We start from the raw sequence: 15,122 nt of genomic DNA, 5'->3' as shown, positions 1-15,122 counted from the left end.
GATTGCCCAGTGACTCAGTGACAAACCTGGACAAGAAGTCAGCTTAGGTTTGCTGCCTCCCAGCCACATCTCTTCTCACTATGCCACACTGTCCCACCACCAGCAGGGTAAGTCCATCCACTTTGGACATACTCACCTTCCCACCCCTACCCTCAGCAAGGCCTGAAAGGCAAAGGAGGGCAAACCGCCAACTCTGTCCTTGTACTGTGTGCAAACTCCTATCCCTGCCCCCTCAGGCAAAGAGAATTGGCCACCTGGAAAGACCTAAGAATCATAAAGTGATGCTCTGCTTCACTCATTCACTCAACCTCCCCACTACAGGCTTCTGTACTAAAGACACCCCAAGAGGCATTGTAAGAGGATATGGGTGGGGAAAATATCCTTGAGACAAAGAGATGCAGAAGTCATTCCATCTCCCCCAAACCCTGGAGGCTTCTGGCTCCAGCGAGAATCCTGCTGAGGGTCAGTGTTCCCAGCCTCTGTAAAGCAGCACAGGCAGTGGCCTAGAGAGAATCAGTGACTTCAAGGTGAATCTCCTGGGAGTTACGTGTGCTCCAGCATCATGTCCAACATACGGCAGTTACCCAAATCAAAGATTGAATGTGGTCCTCCACAGTGCCCCTAAACCCCATATCCTAAGTCTCCCATCACTGCCCTAGGAGACAGGACTAGACAGAAACAAAGATTTTTCCTTTAAAACTCTTTCTTTGGGGCCAGGAGCCAGGAGCACCTCTGGGGACAGCAGGCTCCATTTTCTTCCAGCACACAAGACCTCTGCTCTCCAATGCATATTCCAGACAGCTATTCTGCTCACAGTGAAGGCCTCCTATGGGGATGCCCACTTTACCCTCGGACTAGTGCCTCTGTTTTGGAAAATTCCTCCCACTCTGGAAGAGGCCTTAGCCTCAGCTAGCCCTTGAGTTCCCCTCCATGACCCATACTGTCTCCTTGAGTTCTCTGCTGCAATTTTGTTTCGAGTCAGTATGTTCTGTGGTGCATTGTACAGCAGCCGGTCCCTGAGCACACACTGCTGAGAAGAGCCGCCCCCACAACCCTTACTTTCACAGCATTTGCCTTGCCAATTATTAGTACAATGGGCCAATTCTCATCCTGTGTTGCTCTTGGGGAAAATACTCAAGCTAGGGAACTGGCCTAGATTGGAAATGGAACAGCAGAAGTTGCCAATTAACGTGAGTTCCTTTTTTGCATCCCCTAAAGAGGTTAGTCTCTAGGGAGAATTTATAAAAGGCATGATCCCAGGCCCTCTAGGAACTCCTTAGATGCCTCAAATCTCTTGGGATTGGGGCACGTGTCAATGGTCACTTCATCTAACTCTCTGTCCAGTGCTTGAATCCCTTAAGTGACTTCATCAGTTTCTTTCTGAATACATCCATGTTTGAGGTGCTCACCACTATCCATGGCAGGGTGTTGCACTTTTGGACAGCTCTGTTGAGTCAAAAGGTCTTCCTTTAGTTGAATCAAATCCACCTCCCCATAGCTTCCAAACTTTGGTCCTGGCTAGTGAGTATGCCTAGCCAACCACTGAGTCTGTATTCCTAGGAAATAACCAACCCCTCAGGAAAATGAGACTTTTAACTCATGGGCTAAAAATCTAAGTTTTGGAAAAGCACAAGTGAAAGCCTACTATAGCAGAAAGGCTAGTAGGTGGACCTGAAAAGCAAGTCAGGTCACAGATTCAGCATGTGAAAACAATTGCAGGCAGCCCCTAAAAGTCCAGCTGTACAAACATCAGAAAATGTGTGCAATCTCTACAGAATGGAAAGAAGAGCAGGAGCTGTAGCCTTTGCTTTGTAAGAGTTCACAGTCTTAACAGGAAGATAAGAAGGAATGGAAGCAGTTGGAGAAACCTGGAGCTTTGTCCAGATTTAGCAGGCCTTACATGATGGGCAGCACCAGTCTCTGTGGGAGGTCTTATGGCTGAAGGCCTTGGCTTCTTCCTGGAACTTTCTACTTCAAGTCTCTCCTGTTCATGATTGGATCAAACTTCTTCATGAAGACTCAAGCCAGATTCTTGGAAGGCATGTTGGCTCAGAAACACAGAGAGAGTCTGGGACAGTCCCCCATTATGTGGGAAGAGCAAGAAAAAATGTGAAAAAGAAAACATCTCCCTTCCACATGAGAGAGGCAGCAATTCAACACAACAGGTTAAGGGGGACAGATTGGCGAGGGGGGGCTCATCACCATGACGACAAGCCCAACAATTCTGAAAAATGGATTTTTTTGTTTTTCTTTTCACCTGTCATTCTTCTCAGTGCTGTCACTCTTTTCCCTCCCTCCTGGCAGAAGACAAGTTGTGACTTTTTCACTCCCACCAACAAGCTGCCTGGCTTTTGGGAGTACAGCTGCTATGGGATGGGAGGAGAATGGGGTCCTCCAGAAGGGTGCTCAGAAGACTCGGGTTCTATCTTTCCCCTCTCCCTGGTCATAGCTGGGAAGCTTGTAGCTGATGATGCATTAACATGCCTCCCCACCACACTCCTAGCCCTGTCCACACAGAAGAGCCTGGTGGTTTTTTTTTTTTCTTTTGTTCCACACAGAAGAGTTTTATTGGAACTTCTACTAACCATAAATCCTCCAAGGACTCTGAAGAATTACTCTCCAGAAGCAGAATTACAGACCTCCTGAACAACAAACAGGGAGACATTTTGAGTGTTCTGAAAAATAATGCCAAGTGGGAATTTACTTGTTCCGCCAACTCTTGAACCAAGCACTGAACTCATTTTTGCACATAACCCTTATCAGGCCATTACACGAGAGCAGGAGAAATTCTACCCCTTGGAATAATCATTTCCATTGCTTCCCAAGCCAGAATATGCCTTGCCAAGTGTAACCCATATTCAAGAGCCATCTGCTTTAGCAATACAGGAAGCCACCAAAGGGGTGTGCTTTAGATAATCCTACAGCTCTGCTAGCCAAGGCTGCTTCTGGGGAGGGAAGGCATGCTGCTATTTGCCAGCTGCGGTGCCCAAGCTCAGCCCTGCTGAACCCTGTACAATGCACCAAGTAGAACTAGGGCAGAGCCCACTGATTTAGTCACTAACAAACCCCTTTCCACATACCCAGATTCTAATGGGCAGATGTCAAAGGAGTCCCTGGGGCAAGACAGTTCACCCTTTGTGTGACTCGCCTCCCTCCCCACCTGAAAAAGAGCCCATGCAGAGACCTAAAAGCTATATCCTGTCCTGCACCACCAACTAACCAACCACGGTGTGTATCTGTGCCAGTTGAGGCGTACATTTTAGTTCAATGAAAAACTTGTACCTAAGCAAACAATATAAACAAAGATGTTATAGCACCACCATGACATCCGGGGATGAGTATTCTTCCAAGATTTAAAGATATAAATTAAAGATGTTCACTTGCCTGTGTCAAGAATTTTATTGAGCCGTTTCCCCGCTCTCTGAGCTCTTACTACCATCATAACCACCAGTTTCCTTTGGTTGTTCTTACTGCTTGGGAACAGTCCCCAGTCCCCCAGTTTTGAACCTGACTGGAGGTGACAGGATGGAGGGAGAGTCTCAGCAGACTGATGGTCTTTCTCAGGCTCCACAAAGTGAGCTCTGTCCACCAACTACTAGAGATGGGTACTTTTCCCCCAGCCCTAGGAATTAAGCAATCTGCTCCACGATTCTGCTCATCCACAACCAGTATAAGATCTTTTACCATAGGCAGCAGAGATTTCTAAATTCAGCTACCTGCATCGGCCTGCAGTGTCTTTTAGCAAGCACCTCCAACAGAAAAATGACACCAATTAAGCATAATTATTAGGATTTAATAGAGCTAGTTTTCTATCTCAGGGCCATTTTACTGTTCCAAGCCCCCTAGTTTCCTTTGTCCCTAGACTGGGGCTCAGATCAGTAAGTTAAAGGTATACATTGATTGGTCTTTATTATGTGGGCAATGACTGCCTTATTAAATTGAAATTAAAGGCACATCTAGGGAGAAGTTCATTTTAAGTGCCAACTCAGAAAAACACTCAGAGCATAAACAATAGGCAAAGCTGAGGCTTTGCACAACAGAAGGGTCAGGGACAGGAACTGAGCTGAAAAGGAAGGTACATGTTTTCTGAAAGAATAGGGTAAGCTCAAGGATGCAGATTTTGAAAGAAGCTGCCCTGAATTTCTTGTGGTGTCTCTTGTCCCAGAACAGGCATTGAGGAGGGAGGAAAATGTAATTATAAATTAAACATAATCAGAGATGCTCTGGAATATTGTTAATACACACACACTTTTCCTAGGGATATTTAGCACTCTGTCAATGAATAAAAAGCCTCTCCAGCTATTTTGAAGGTTAAAAAGGGTAACGGGGTTGAGTGTATGTGTGTAAAAATGCTGTTGCTTGGATGCTCTCTAGCCTTTTGGCTCACTTTGCTCTTTCCCCTCCCCCCTTCCCTCCTCCTCTTCCTAGGACAAGACGAGCGCCCTGAGCCTCAGCAATGTGGCAGGCGTGTTCTACATCCTGATCGGAGGACTTGGACTAGCCATGCTGGTTGCCTTAATCGAGTTCTGCTACAAATCCCGTAGTGAATCCAAGCGGATGAAGGTGGCATCGTCTCCCCAGGCCTTTTTCCTACCCCATCCTGTGATATCACTGGGTTTCCTGGGAGTCCCTGTACTAGAAGCGGGCGGGGGGGGGAGTGAGAGGAAGTTGAGGTCAGTTTGAGGCAAGGAGCAGAAAGTTGGGATGAGGAAGGTGATAAGAAAGGAGACAGCTATGAGAAAGGAAGGAAGATGGGATGTGTCAGGGTAAACATAGGCCTGGGAAACAACTGCACCAGCCAAAGATGGGGTGGTGAGATTAAAACTTAGGAGTTTAAGTGGACAGTCAACACAGTGTGAGGCAAGAGTAGTTGCTACAAAAGTAGATTCTCCTGAGGCTGCATTAACAGAAGTATAGCTCCCAAAATAGGGGAAGGGATGTCTATCTTCTGCAAGATAGATAATCTTGCCATGCTTGGTGAGTTAGGTCTTTTCTTAGCCACTGTATTTTGATATAGATTTTGGCAAAGAAGATCATGCACAGAGGATAAGCAGATTAGCTAAATGACCCCAAACCACATCAAATCTAGTTGAAGCCAAATAACCAGAGAAGAGAAGAATTATGGAGGATAAGAGAGCTTTCTATAAAAATATGAAGACTTTTCAGGTGGAAAAAAAATAGACTAGTTCTGTTGGGTCCCAAAGTGTACAACAAGAACTAATGACTAAAAGCTATGGAGAACAAATGTTAACACAGTGAGATCTACTTTTCTTTCAGAGCTACCACAAAATGGGATGGACTATCCCAATAAAAAGCAAGCATCCCATCACTGGAGGTATACAAGTAGAGGAAGAGTAACTCTTGGGGAAGATAGAGATTCTAGTACTCAAAGGGAGTTTTGAATAAACGACCTTCAAGACCCCTCACATTTCCTCATTTAGCTTCAATAAGAAAATATTTATGCAAGTATGAATTATGTGAGCAATACCATGAGCAAGACATCATGATGAGACAGAGAAGACTGAGTTGCAATCTGTGACCATTGGCACTTTCAACAAAAAAACTGCACAGAAAAATTACTCCATGAAGCAACTTATAGATAGGAAAAGTCGATAGGAATACAGAGGAAGAGGGAATGAGGCAAAAATTAAGAGGAAGGACGAGTGGGACTCAGACCAACAAAGGTGGAGAGAAATGCAGTCACTCTGAGCAATGTAACCTAGGCTGTGATGTTGGCTTGACTAGACTAAGAAGATTCACTGGCAGGATTTGCTCTCCTAGAATGGGCCCTAAGAAGTCCATATAAGCTCAGTACACCCACTGTGGAGTCGCAACCACAGCCTCCTACCTAGCCTCTCCCTGCCTTGGGCCAACAGCCCTACACACATCTCCAGGTTACTCTTGAAGACATTGCTGGACATTTGCTTCCCCTGTTTGGAAACTCTGTATTCAGTTCTGTACACAGAAAGTGGGAGTTGGAGGAGGAGGGCCTTCTGTCCTGGCATTCAGACCTTCTGTCCTGGCATTCAACATTTCCACATCATGGCTCCAGCCTACTTTCCCCTCCCAAGCAATCTGCTCTCCTTACATACTATGTACTCTAACCACCCACCTCATGCTTCCCACCGGTGTGCCTTAATGCAGGCTAATCTCTCTCCCTGTCTTCTGCCCATAGAGCCTATTTAAAAGGCAATGTAACTAAGATACAATAACAAGGAACAATTAAGGGATGGTAGTATGATGGTATTTAGCCAGGGGACTTAGGAACACCTCTTTCCTACCCTTAACCAGCTCACCCACTACCAGGTCTTCTCAGAAAGGACAAAGCAGAGCAAAAGCATGGGCCTCAGACCCTAAACCCAGGGTAGACCTCCAAGAAGCTTGGCAAACACAAAAAGGTCTCCTAGAACCTAAACAAAGATTTCTTTGCCTATTCCATCCAAAACATAAACCTAAATATTCTCCTATCTTACCCTTCAAAGTGAGGAAAGGCCACTCTGGAGGCAAAGAGTGGAACAGAAAAAGAGCTAGGTGAGCTACAACATTTACAAACCCCCAAAACTTTCCATGAGAACTGTGACCCAAACCAAGGGCCCAGGACTGGCCCAGTACACATCACAGGAGCTCCTTCTCACAGCTCCCCTAGAACACAGTGCAGTGTGGTGTCTGAAGCACGGGCCCTAGAGACTGAGTGTCTGAGCATAAACCCTGCCTGTTCCATTTGTTAACTGTGTAATCTGGGACAAGTTCCAGTAACTCTCTGAGCCTCCTTTTCTGTAAAATGGGGCTAGTGGCAGTACATATCTCATAAAATTGTTGTGAGCTTTCTGTGAAAAATGGATATAAAGGGATTGGCAGAATGCCTGCATCATGATAAGCTCTCGATAAATAACAGTACTAACAATGATAACTAGAATTTATAATAATAATATTTCCTATTAGGGACCAGCTACAGTCTTTTTAAGACTTTCCTTTTATTGCTCCTACTTATATGTCCTAGGTTTTTTGAGTTATATAGTTTTTAAGTTCCTGATGGTAAGAAACTATGTCTAATTTCTCTTTGGGCATTTGGCACACATAGGGTAATTATTAGTAAAACTAATGTAGAATTGTACCTAGAAGAGAAGATCTCCTCAAGGCTGAGGTGATGCATGGGGGAGAGCTGCTATTTGGGTAAGCAAATAGAACCGTCAAGACCACCCAGCCAAAAGCACAGACAGCATCATCCAAGCTGGTTCTGGCCCCATCTGTGCTCATAAAATCTGATGAGAGCAGACATCCACCAAGCAGGAAGTGCCTGGACTTCTGGACCTTCCTATGGGATTACCATTCCCACTAATCATGGTCATTGTCAGGTAATGGTACCAGGGTGGCTAAAGAGTAGGACTGTCTTAAAACTAGACAGATGACTTTCACCACTGAAGTCACAACATTCAGGTTAAGACAAGAATACTTAGAGGAGGCCACTGAGGCAGGTTATAACTTCTTGGGGACATTCGTACCCTTCCCTTTACAAAGATGTTGAATTTCTCAGAAGCCAACGCCAGGATCTCTTAGAATCATTCATCCAAGGTCTTCCACCACAATCTTTTATAATTAATTCCATTGGTTGGCACAACTCTGCCCAATTCACCAAGGCTCCTAATAGAATTTTTTTTTTAAGATTTTTTTTATTTATTTATTTGAGACAGAGAGAATGAGAGAGACAGAGAGCACACGAGAGGGGGGAGGGTCAGAGGGAGAAGCAGGCTCCCTGCCAAGCAGGGAGCCCGATGCGGGACTCGATCCCGGGACTCCAGGATCATGACCTGAGCCGAAGGCAGTCGCTTAACCAACTGAGCCACCCAGGCGCCCTCCTAATAGAATTTTTAATCTTCCAACTGCAGAAAAGATACTTATACTGTCTTTATTAATCAACCCAACCCTTCATTTTTGAAGCTCCATCAACTTCTCTCTTATCCAAAAGAGAAAAGTAGGATACCATTCACCTGCCTCTCAGACTTCACAGCTTTGCAGTTTTCTTTATTATTCTGTAATTAGCCTTCCCCAGAGGCAGTTAACTCTTTAAAGACATGCGGCCTCCACCTCACACAGAGGGCCACGTTGACAGTGTCACGGGCCTTTGGTGAGAACTTTCCCTCTTGTTCCTTTCCTTGATCACAATGTTTGGCTAATTTTTAAGGCCTTGAGCCTCTAAACATAGTTCAGGGCCAACCCCTGATTTCTCAACAGTAGTCCCGGAGCCCTTCCCCACTGTTCCTGGAAGAGAAAAAAGGGAAAGAAGGGGGTAGAAAAGGGGAAGAAGGAGGGAAAGACAAAAGGAAGGGAAGAAGACATCTTTTTAGTAACTTCCATGTTCAGAGTGCTTTATATACATTATTAACCCTGTAATGTGTTGTGCTTGCAGTTCTACAGATGAAGAAATAGGGGTTCAGAGAAGCTAAGGAGCTTGTCCTAGGAAGGTCACACAAGCTAGGAGCTGGAGAAACAGGAATTAGACTTCCAATGCAGGAACAGATCATTGTAAGCACCTACTATGTGTCTCCTCCAGCAGTGGCCACAGTGCATAGACAAATAAGATGCAGCCCTATCCTTAGGTTTTCCTGAGGTAGTCGTTGAGGCCATCCGTAATAGGTAATCTTTTGCTTGTGTGTTGTCGAGTCCCTTTCCTTTTGACATGTCACACAAGCAAGGCACACAGCAGGTGTCACAGGAACAGTGGGAAGACACCCTGGAGGCGTTCCTTCCACAAAGACATACTGAGCACCACTGTATGCTAGGCATTGCTCAACACTGGGGACACAGTTGGGAACAAAACAGACATAGCTTCTATTCTCAGGAAACTACAAGTGTGATGGGAAGACAGAAAAACAACAACAACAACAAATATTTACATGTTCACTGAGGATTTGAACAAAAATACTGGGGCTGTCAAGTCCTGATCAGGGAATGAGGGTTGGGGCAGGTCACAGGTGTTCCCCTGAGAAACTGATGTCTAGGTGACTTGAAATGTGGAAGGAATTAACCAGGGGGAAAGAGCTGCCTACAAAGGATGCACGTGTGTCAGAGACCCAAAAATTATAACCTTTGCCCAGAAACGGGAAGAAGTCCAGGGTGACCAGAGTACAGGAAGACTGCGGGAAGAACATGAGAGCTGGGGACTCAGAGAGGGACTTCAGACAACTTTTCCAATGAGTAGAATCTGAATGGTCATATAGTAGCAAAAAATATAACCTAAGACACAGTCCAGACTGAAGTCTCAGATCCTCAGTGCCTCTCCTCTACCTGGGGGAAAAAGACCAGAACTGAGTCCTTAGCTGATATTAAAGATAACCAGCGTCTTTATTATTGCCCACTTTGCTCCCTGTAGAAAATAACTGTATGTATGACATGAGCTGTGGTTAAGCCATAGCAGCTGAGGCTTTGTGCATTTCCCTAGAATTATCAAGCAGCTGAGAGACTTGGTAATGCAGGGGTGCATCCTCCACAGTAGGCAGTCACTCTGGCTCTTAGCATACATGCTAGTAGGAGGTCATCACTGAGGTTTGAGCTTTTATTATGGTGTTCTAGGATGGGCAGAGGCTGGGGAGACTTTTCTTGGAAAAGCAAGTGGCTGAGAAGTTAGGATATAATCACAGTTAGAGAAATGAGTCTCTGAAGAGGCAACTTGGGGGACTTTGAGGTTGGACTTTACACTCACACTTTTCTCCCTGAACATCAGCTTCAAACACACCTGAAAGGATGAACTTTAAGAATGGCTGGTATGTCAAGGATGGACAAGGGAGAACTGCATTTCCCAGAGGCAAGGGGAGGAATAATATGAGCTTATGAGAGCTTAGCTACAGGGGGTATAGTTAGGAGGTCATCCACTTTGACATTAAGGGACTGATAACTCTAACCTTAAGTCAGTCAGTCATAAGACCTCAGTTTCTCTGTAAAGTGAAGGATATAAACTAGATCAGTGTATTTCAACCTTGCTTGCATATTAGAATCACCTAAAGAGTTTTCAAAAATCCAGATGTCCAGGCCACACACCACACTTAGTAAGTCAACATCTTGGAGGGTATGTCTCAGTCATCAGTATTTTTTCCCCAAAACTCCCCAGATAACTCCAGTGTGCAGTCAAATTTGGGAACTAATGATCTAGTCATTTTTAGCATTGCTTTCCACTCCCAAGTTTTGACTCTATTCATCTCTTCTCCTGAGATCCCATAATGTATTAGAAAGGAAGCCAGTAAGCAGGTAGCACTCACTGTAGATGGGAAGATGGAGTCATTGACCACAGAGAAGCCCTCAGCTTCCTGGAAAACCACTCCCAAGTGGTATGGATTTGGAGGGTTTTAGCTACAGGCCTGGTTAAGTTATCTCAGACTTTGGTAGGCACCAATATTGACTATACTGCCAATCTTCTCCTTTAAGATGAATTCCTCAATACCACCAATTTCAATGGAATATTACGGGAATATATGAGACCTTTTGAAAAACAAAGCCCAAGAAGATGATCTGTGTGAGCTTTAAACTTTATTTTTTAATTAAAGGGATGTAGCAGAAAAAAATCATAGAAGATAAACATTCCAGGCTAATCCATAGAAGGTTCCATACTTCCCTCACACACAAGTGAGAACAAGTAACCATTAATTCCTTGGGTATTCTTTTCACATTTCCCCCATAAAGCATCACAGTAGTATTTATTTGGCCTTGACTTAGAAGAATGCAATCAAGGTCACACTTCTTCTTGAGTGGAGGACAATCAAAATAAATCAAAGAACAGAATAAAGAAAGAAAGAAAGAACAGAAGTTTAAGAAGGCAGAACCAGTATGGGTAGAGCAACCTTTGGAGCAAATTTGTCTGAATCAGGAATTTTAAAAAGAACAAACACTTAAAAATATTGTCAGAATTGCCAGAATTAAGAGGAGACTCTCAGCATAGTATAGTAGAAACAAAAATTAGGTCAAACTGCTGTTTATGTCTGTCTGGCCACCAGAGATTGACTGACTTCTCTGATGGCTAGAATCATGGCAATAATCAGAGGAGAAAGCTCATAAACTTTTTGAGAAGGGTCCTAGGTGGTTGACTTTTTTTTAGACAAATTTAAGAATATCTATTAAACATCTAACTATATAGTGGACACTATGGGAGACTGCTGCGGACTGGGAAGAAATGAACCTTGCCCTCCTCCAGACATAGCAGAAGCAGAACCATTACAAAAGCATGTATAATGTAGGAGTACTAGACTGGGCGGGGGAGGGGGGCCAAATACTTGCTGGTACAGTGTAGGATGGCTTCAAGAAGGAGGTGAGAACAGAATGAGCCTTGAAGGATCAGTAGGATTGGTCTCAGAAAACTCTCAACTTACAGATAATTCTTCTTTATGTTGATTCCCAAGAAACCAACCCCCACTTCAAAAATTCTATGGTATCTCTTAATGGGAGGTTAGAAGTGACAGGAAGAGAGGAGGGTTTGGATTTCATGTCATGAAGCTTCTTTCTCCAAAGGAACTCAGAACAGAACCCTTACTCTTATCTAATAAGATATGGTTCTAATTCCAGGTTGTGGTTTTGAACAGTCCACTTCACCCATCTGATCCCAGGGTGATACTGGAGTCCTTTTCATATCCAGAATTCCAATATTCTGGAAATCACAAGTAGAGCTGATTTGATGTGTCAGTCTGGAAGTCAGGTTATACATACTGGTGGGAAACAGCTGACATGCAGATAATAATCTTTGCAATGTATTCTCATTTTCTTTAGCCCATGCTTCTTTCCAATTACATTTTGACTATTATTCAAATAAGTCCTACATTCCCATAACACATGCTACTAGAGGTAGGATAGGATTTTTCCTGAAGTAAATCAAGGGTAGTTTTAAATTTTAACTCAACAACAACACACTCCTTTAAAAAAAAAATTTCAAATAATTTTTCATGCAGTAGCACTGTTCTTGCTAATAGAAGTCTGCAGGTGTATAGATAATCACATTTTACAAACATGGACATTTAAAAGTCTAGAGAGGTAAGGAGACATGCACAAGGTCATACAACTAGTTGATGTCAGAACCAAAACTAAAATCCCAAGTTTCCCAAACCCCTTTCCACAACTTTTCTACTTGGTCATGTTGCTACATTTATTATCATTAATACTACCATGGAAATATTCCATCTTTAGAAATCACAGAATATAAGAGCTAGAAAGGATCTTAGTGACCACCCAGTCCAACACACCTCATTGCACAGAGAGCACAAGAGGTCCAGAAAGGAGATTAGACTTGTCCAGAGCCACACAGCAGTTTTGTGTGTTTGTGGGAGGCCAAGGTTAGCATTCCAGATAAGGAAAAAAGTTGGATGGGGAGGAGGGATGGGGTGAGATTTTAAGGCCAGCATTGACTCATTCTCCTTGCCAATCACTGCCAAAGACCTGGGGAAGAACCCCCGGTCCTCCTGAAAAGGGTTTCTGTTTGATCCCACAGCAATCCATCAATGAAGCCATACGGACATCGACGCTCCCACGTAACAGTGGGGCAGGAACCAGCGGTGGCGGTAGTGGAGAAAATGGCCGTGTAGTCAGCCACGACTTCCCCAAGTCCATGCAGTCGATTCCCTGCATGAGCCACAGTTCAGGGATGCCCTTGGGAGCCACGGGATTGTAACTGGAGCAGATGGAGACCCCTTGGGGAGCATACTCAAGCTCCCCCAGTTCCATCCCAAACCCTTCAGTGCCAAAAACAATAAAATGAAACGCAACCGCCACCAACCACCATGACCACAAGGAAGATGATTCAACAGAATTTCCTGAAGAATTGAAAAATCATTTTGCCATCCCTTTTCCTTTTTTGATGTTCTTTCACACTTTTCCGTTTGCTAAGTGAGGATGATAAACAACAATGCACCGCAATAAGGGGAGAATAACCCTGTCTAATAGAGCCTGTGTCTCTGAAATGGAGTCACAGGAACATTAATGAGGAAACTGTACTGTTTTCTTTTATTCGGTTGTTAATATGTCTTAGTGTGTGCAATATTTTTTTTCTTACTAACATCCATGGTTTGCAGGTTCTTTTAGGCCCCTTCCTTCTCCTGGCTTCTTACTCCCAACTCCCTACCCATGTCTCTTCAGTTTTCAGATTGGAGATTAAAGATTCGTTCTACCATACAAGCAAGCAAAAGGGAAAAAGCAACCTTCAAACTAGTTCACCATTGGAGCTCTCTAAGTTACCCTCCATTCCTCAGCCCCAAGCCATGGATGAGGATGGATGTTGTTGAAGAAGTGGACTGCCTTCCCCAGGAAGGGCACTTCCTAGGCACTGATATAGCTGAGGACATGTGCAAAAAGCAATTCAGACCAAGGGTGGTGGAGAGGGCAAAGGCAGGTGTGCAGTCAGAGGAGGACTCAAGAAGTTATTGCTGGAGGCTCATAGAAAGCTTCCTTTAATGTGTAACAGCCATCCCATAGGCTTAGGTGGAATGGTATGTGTCTTCACAGAGTCAACCTCAGCCTGAGAATTATGTCTTTCTGCTATGCTCAAGCCCAAAGGCACTCTGGTGGCTGAATTGTCCTCCTGAGCCAAGTACAGCCTTGGGAATAGTTGACAGCCAGGGAGATATTGCCCATGATTCTCATTTTTCATTTGCTTGACATCTGAGCAGGAACCCCACTGTGGAGTAGACTCTCTCTTCAGAGCCTCTGATATGGGGGAAAATGCTATGCAAACTAAGTGCAAAATAAAGGATGGAAGAATTTTGGAAGAGGAAGCATCATGGAAGCCCACAAGCAAGAGAACCTTTCATGGTGTGCCTTGCCCTAGGATTAAGAGACCAAATATGAAGCTTAGGGTTTTGCTGACCCGGAGAACTTGGATTTTTATGTCCATTTAAAAGTGTTGTTTTAGCATGTGGCCAGGTAACATTCTGTCACTTTAGAAAGTAAAATGCCCAAGGATGAATAACTTTAAGGAAGATAGGGAGATGAATTAAGTTGATAATGACATTGGGGGACCTTAAGATCACTGACCCCAACTTCCAAGAAGGCTGACCTTCCCCCTGGCTAAGACAGAATGAGGATGTATTATTCCAATGTCCAGACTCAATATGCCCATGATTGTAACTATAAAGCTGAACTAAAGCAAGACTGGAGAAGTGACAGGGTTCATGGAGAGAAGCCCAGGCTGACTGCAACTTTAGTTGGGAGCAGGGTTCCTGGCACATAGCTTTCTTGGAGATCCCAGCTCTCATTCTTGGTGCAATTGGCTTCCAGCTGTCCAGCAGCCACTCTCCTAGGTGCATGATTCAGTGCGTGCCATGTGTCTTTAGCTTTTATTGGTGACCATGTTCTAGCTTGTTTCCTTACCCCCTACTTCTATCTAGTCTTCTCTGCTAGGGGTTATCATTAGCAACTGACAAACTAAAGGTTTGGGAGCCTACCAACAAGTAAGTGCAGAATGACTGGCTTCATCAGTGGATTGTCTCTGGACACCCACCATCTCTATGTGTCTCCCATTCTCCTAATATCAACCATAGCAAAGAACCATCCCCAAATCCAACTCTTCACTCTTTCAACTCAAGTGCTGTCCAGTCTCTCACGTGTCAGTGTGGGCATGGTACGTGAAGTAGGACCATCAAGATGGATTTATACTTTTCACCAGCTGATGTCCTCCCCATCCCCTGCCCTCCCACCAGATATTTTTTCATCCCTTAGCCTACCACTGCAGAATCTGATATGACCCACCATTAGAGAGTGCATTTCAGAGGAGTTGGAAATAATCCTATTACCATCAACATGCTTCAAAGACCTTTTGCCTTTGGTAGGATGCCTCTCCAGCCACTGAGCTCACCAGTAACATGATCTGAGAGGGAGAGATCATCTAAGCTAACAATGAGGGTCTATGTTGTATGGGGGTCCAAGACTCCAGAGGAGGAAGCTTTTTGTCAATGGAGGGGTGACGGGGAAAACAATAGCAAGAAAAAAGTTAACTTGTATTATGTATTTTTACTACACTTTTCTTAAAAATAGAGCAATGGGAAAACTCTGAAAGAGACTGACATTTTTCTCAACAGGAATCCATACTTAACAGTTCTGGCTTTCATTAAATTTTGCTCTTTGGTACCTGGGCCTTTTATTTAACATCTATA

At 44.2% G+C, this 15,122-nt stretch overlaps 1 protein-coding gene across 6 annotated transcripts in view; it reads left to right on the top strand.

Annotated features, from left to right (window-relative positions):
* GRIA1 (glutamate ionotropic receptor AMPA type subunit 1) overlaps positions 1–12,646 on the top strand; it is a 298,697-nt gene extending 286,051 nt beyond the window's left edge. For all 6 annotated transcript variants that reach the window (XM_044916890.1, XM_021697251.1, XM_021697257.1 and 3 more), the window contains 2 exons: positions 4,429–4,563; positions 12,446–12,646. In XM_044916890.1, coding sequence (XP_044772825.1) covers positions 4,429–4,563; positions 12,446–12,646 — 336 coding nt within the window. The remainder of the gene's footprint in view (positions 1–4,428; positions 4,564–12,445) is intronic.
* The last annotated feature ends 2,476 nt before the right edge of the window (positions 12,647–15,122 follow it).

Source organism: Neomonachus schauinslandi, chromosome 7, assembly GCF_002201575.2.
Source record: "Neomonachus schauinslandi chromosome 7, ASM220157v2, whole genome shotgun sequence".
Classification (NCBI taxonomy): Eukaryota; Metazoa; Chordata; class Mammalia; order Carnivora; family Phocidae; genus Neomonachus; species Neomonachus schauinslandi.
The sequence above is the reverse complement of the archived record's forward strand: the minus strand, read 5'-3'. Positions and strand labels throughout refer to the sequence as shown.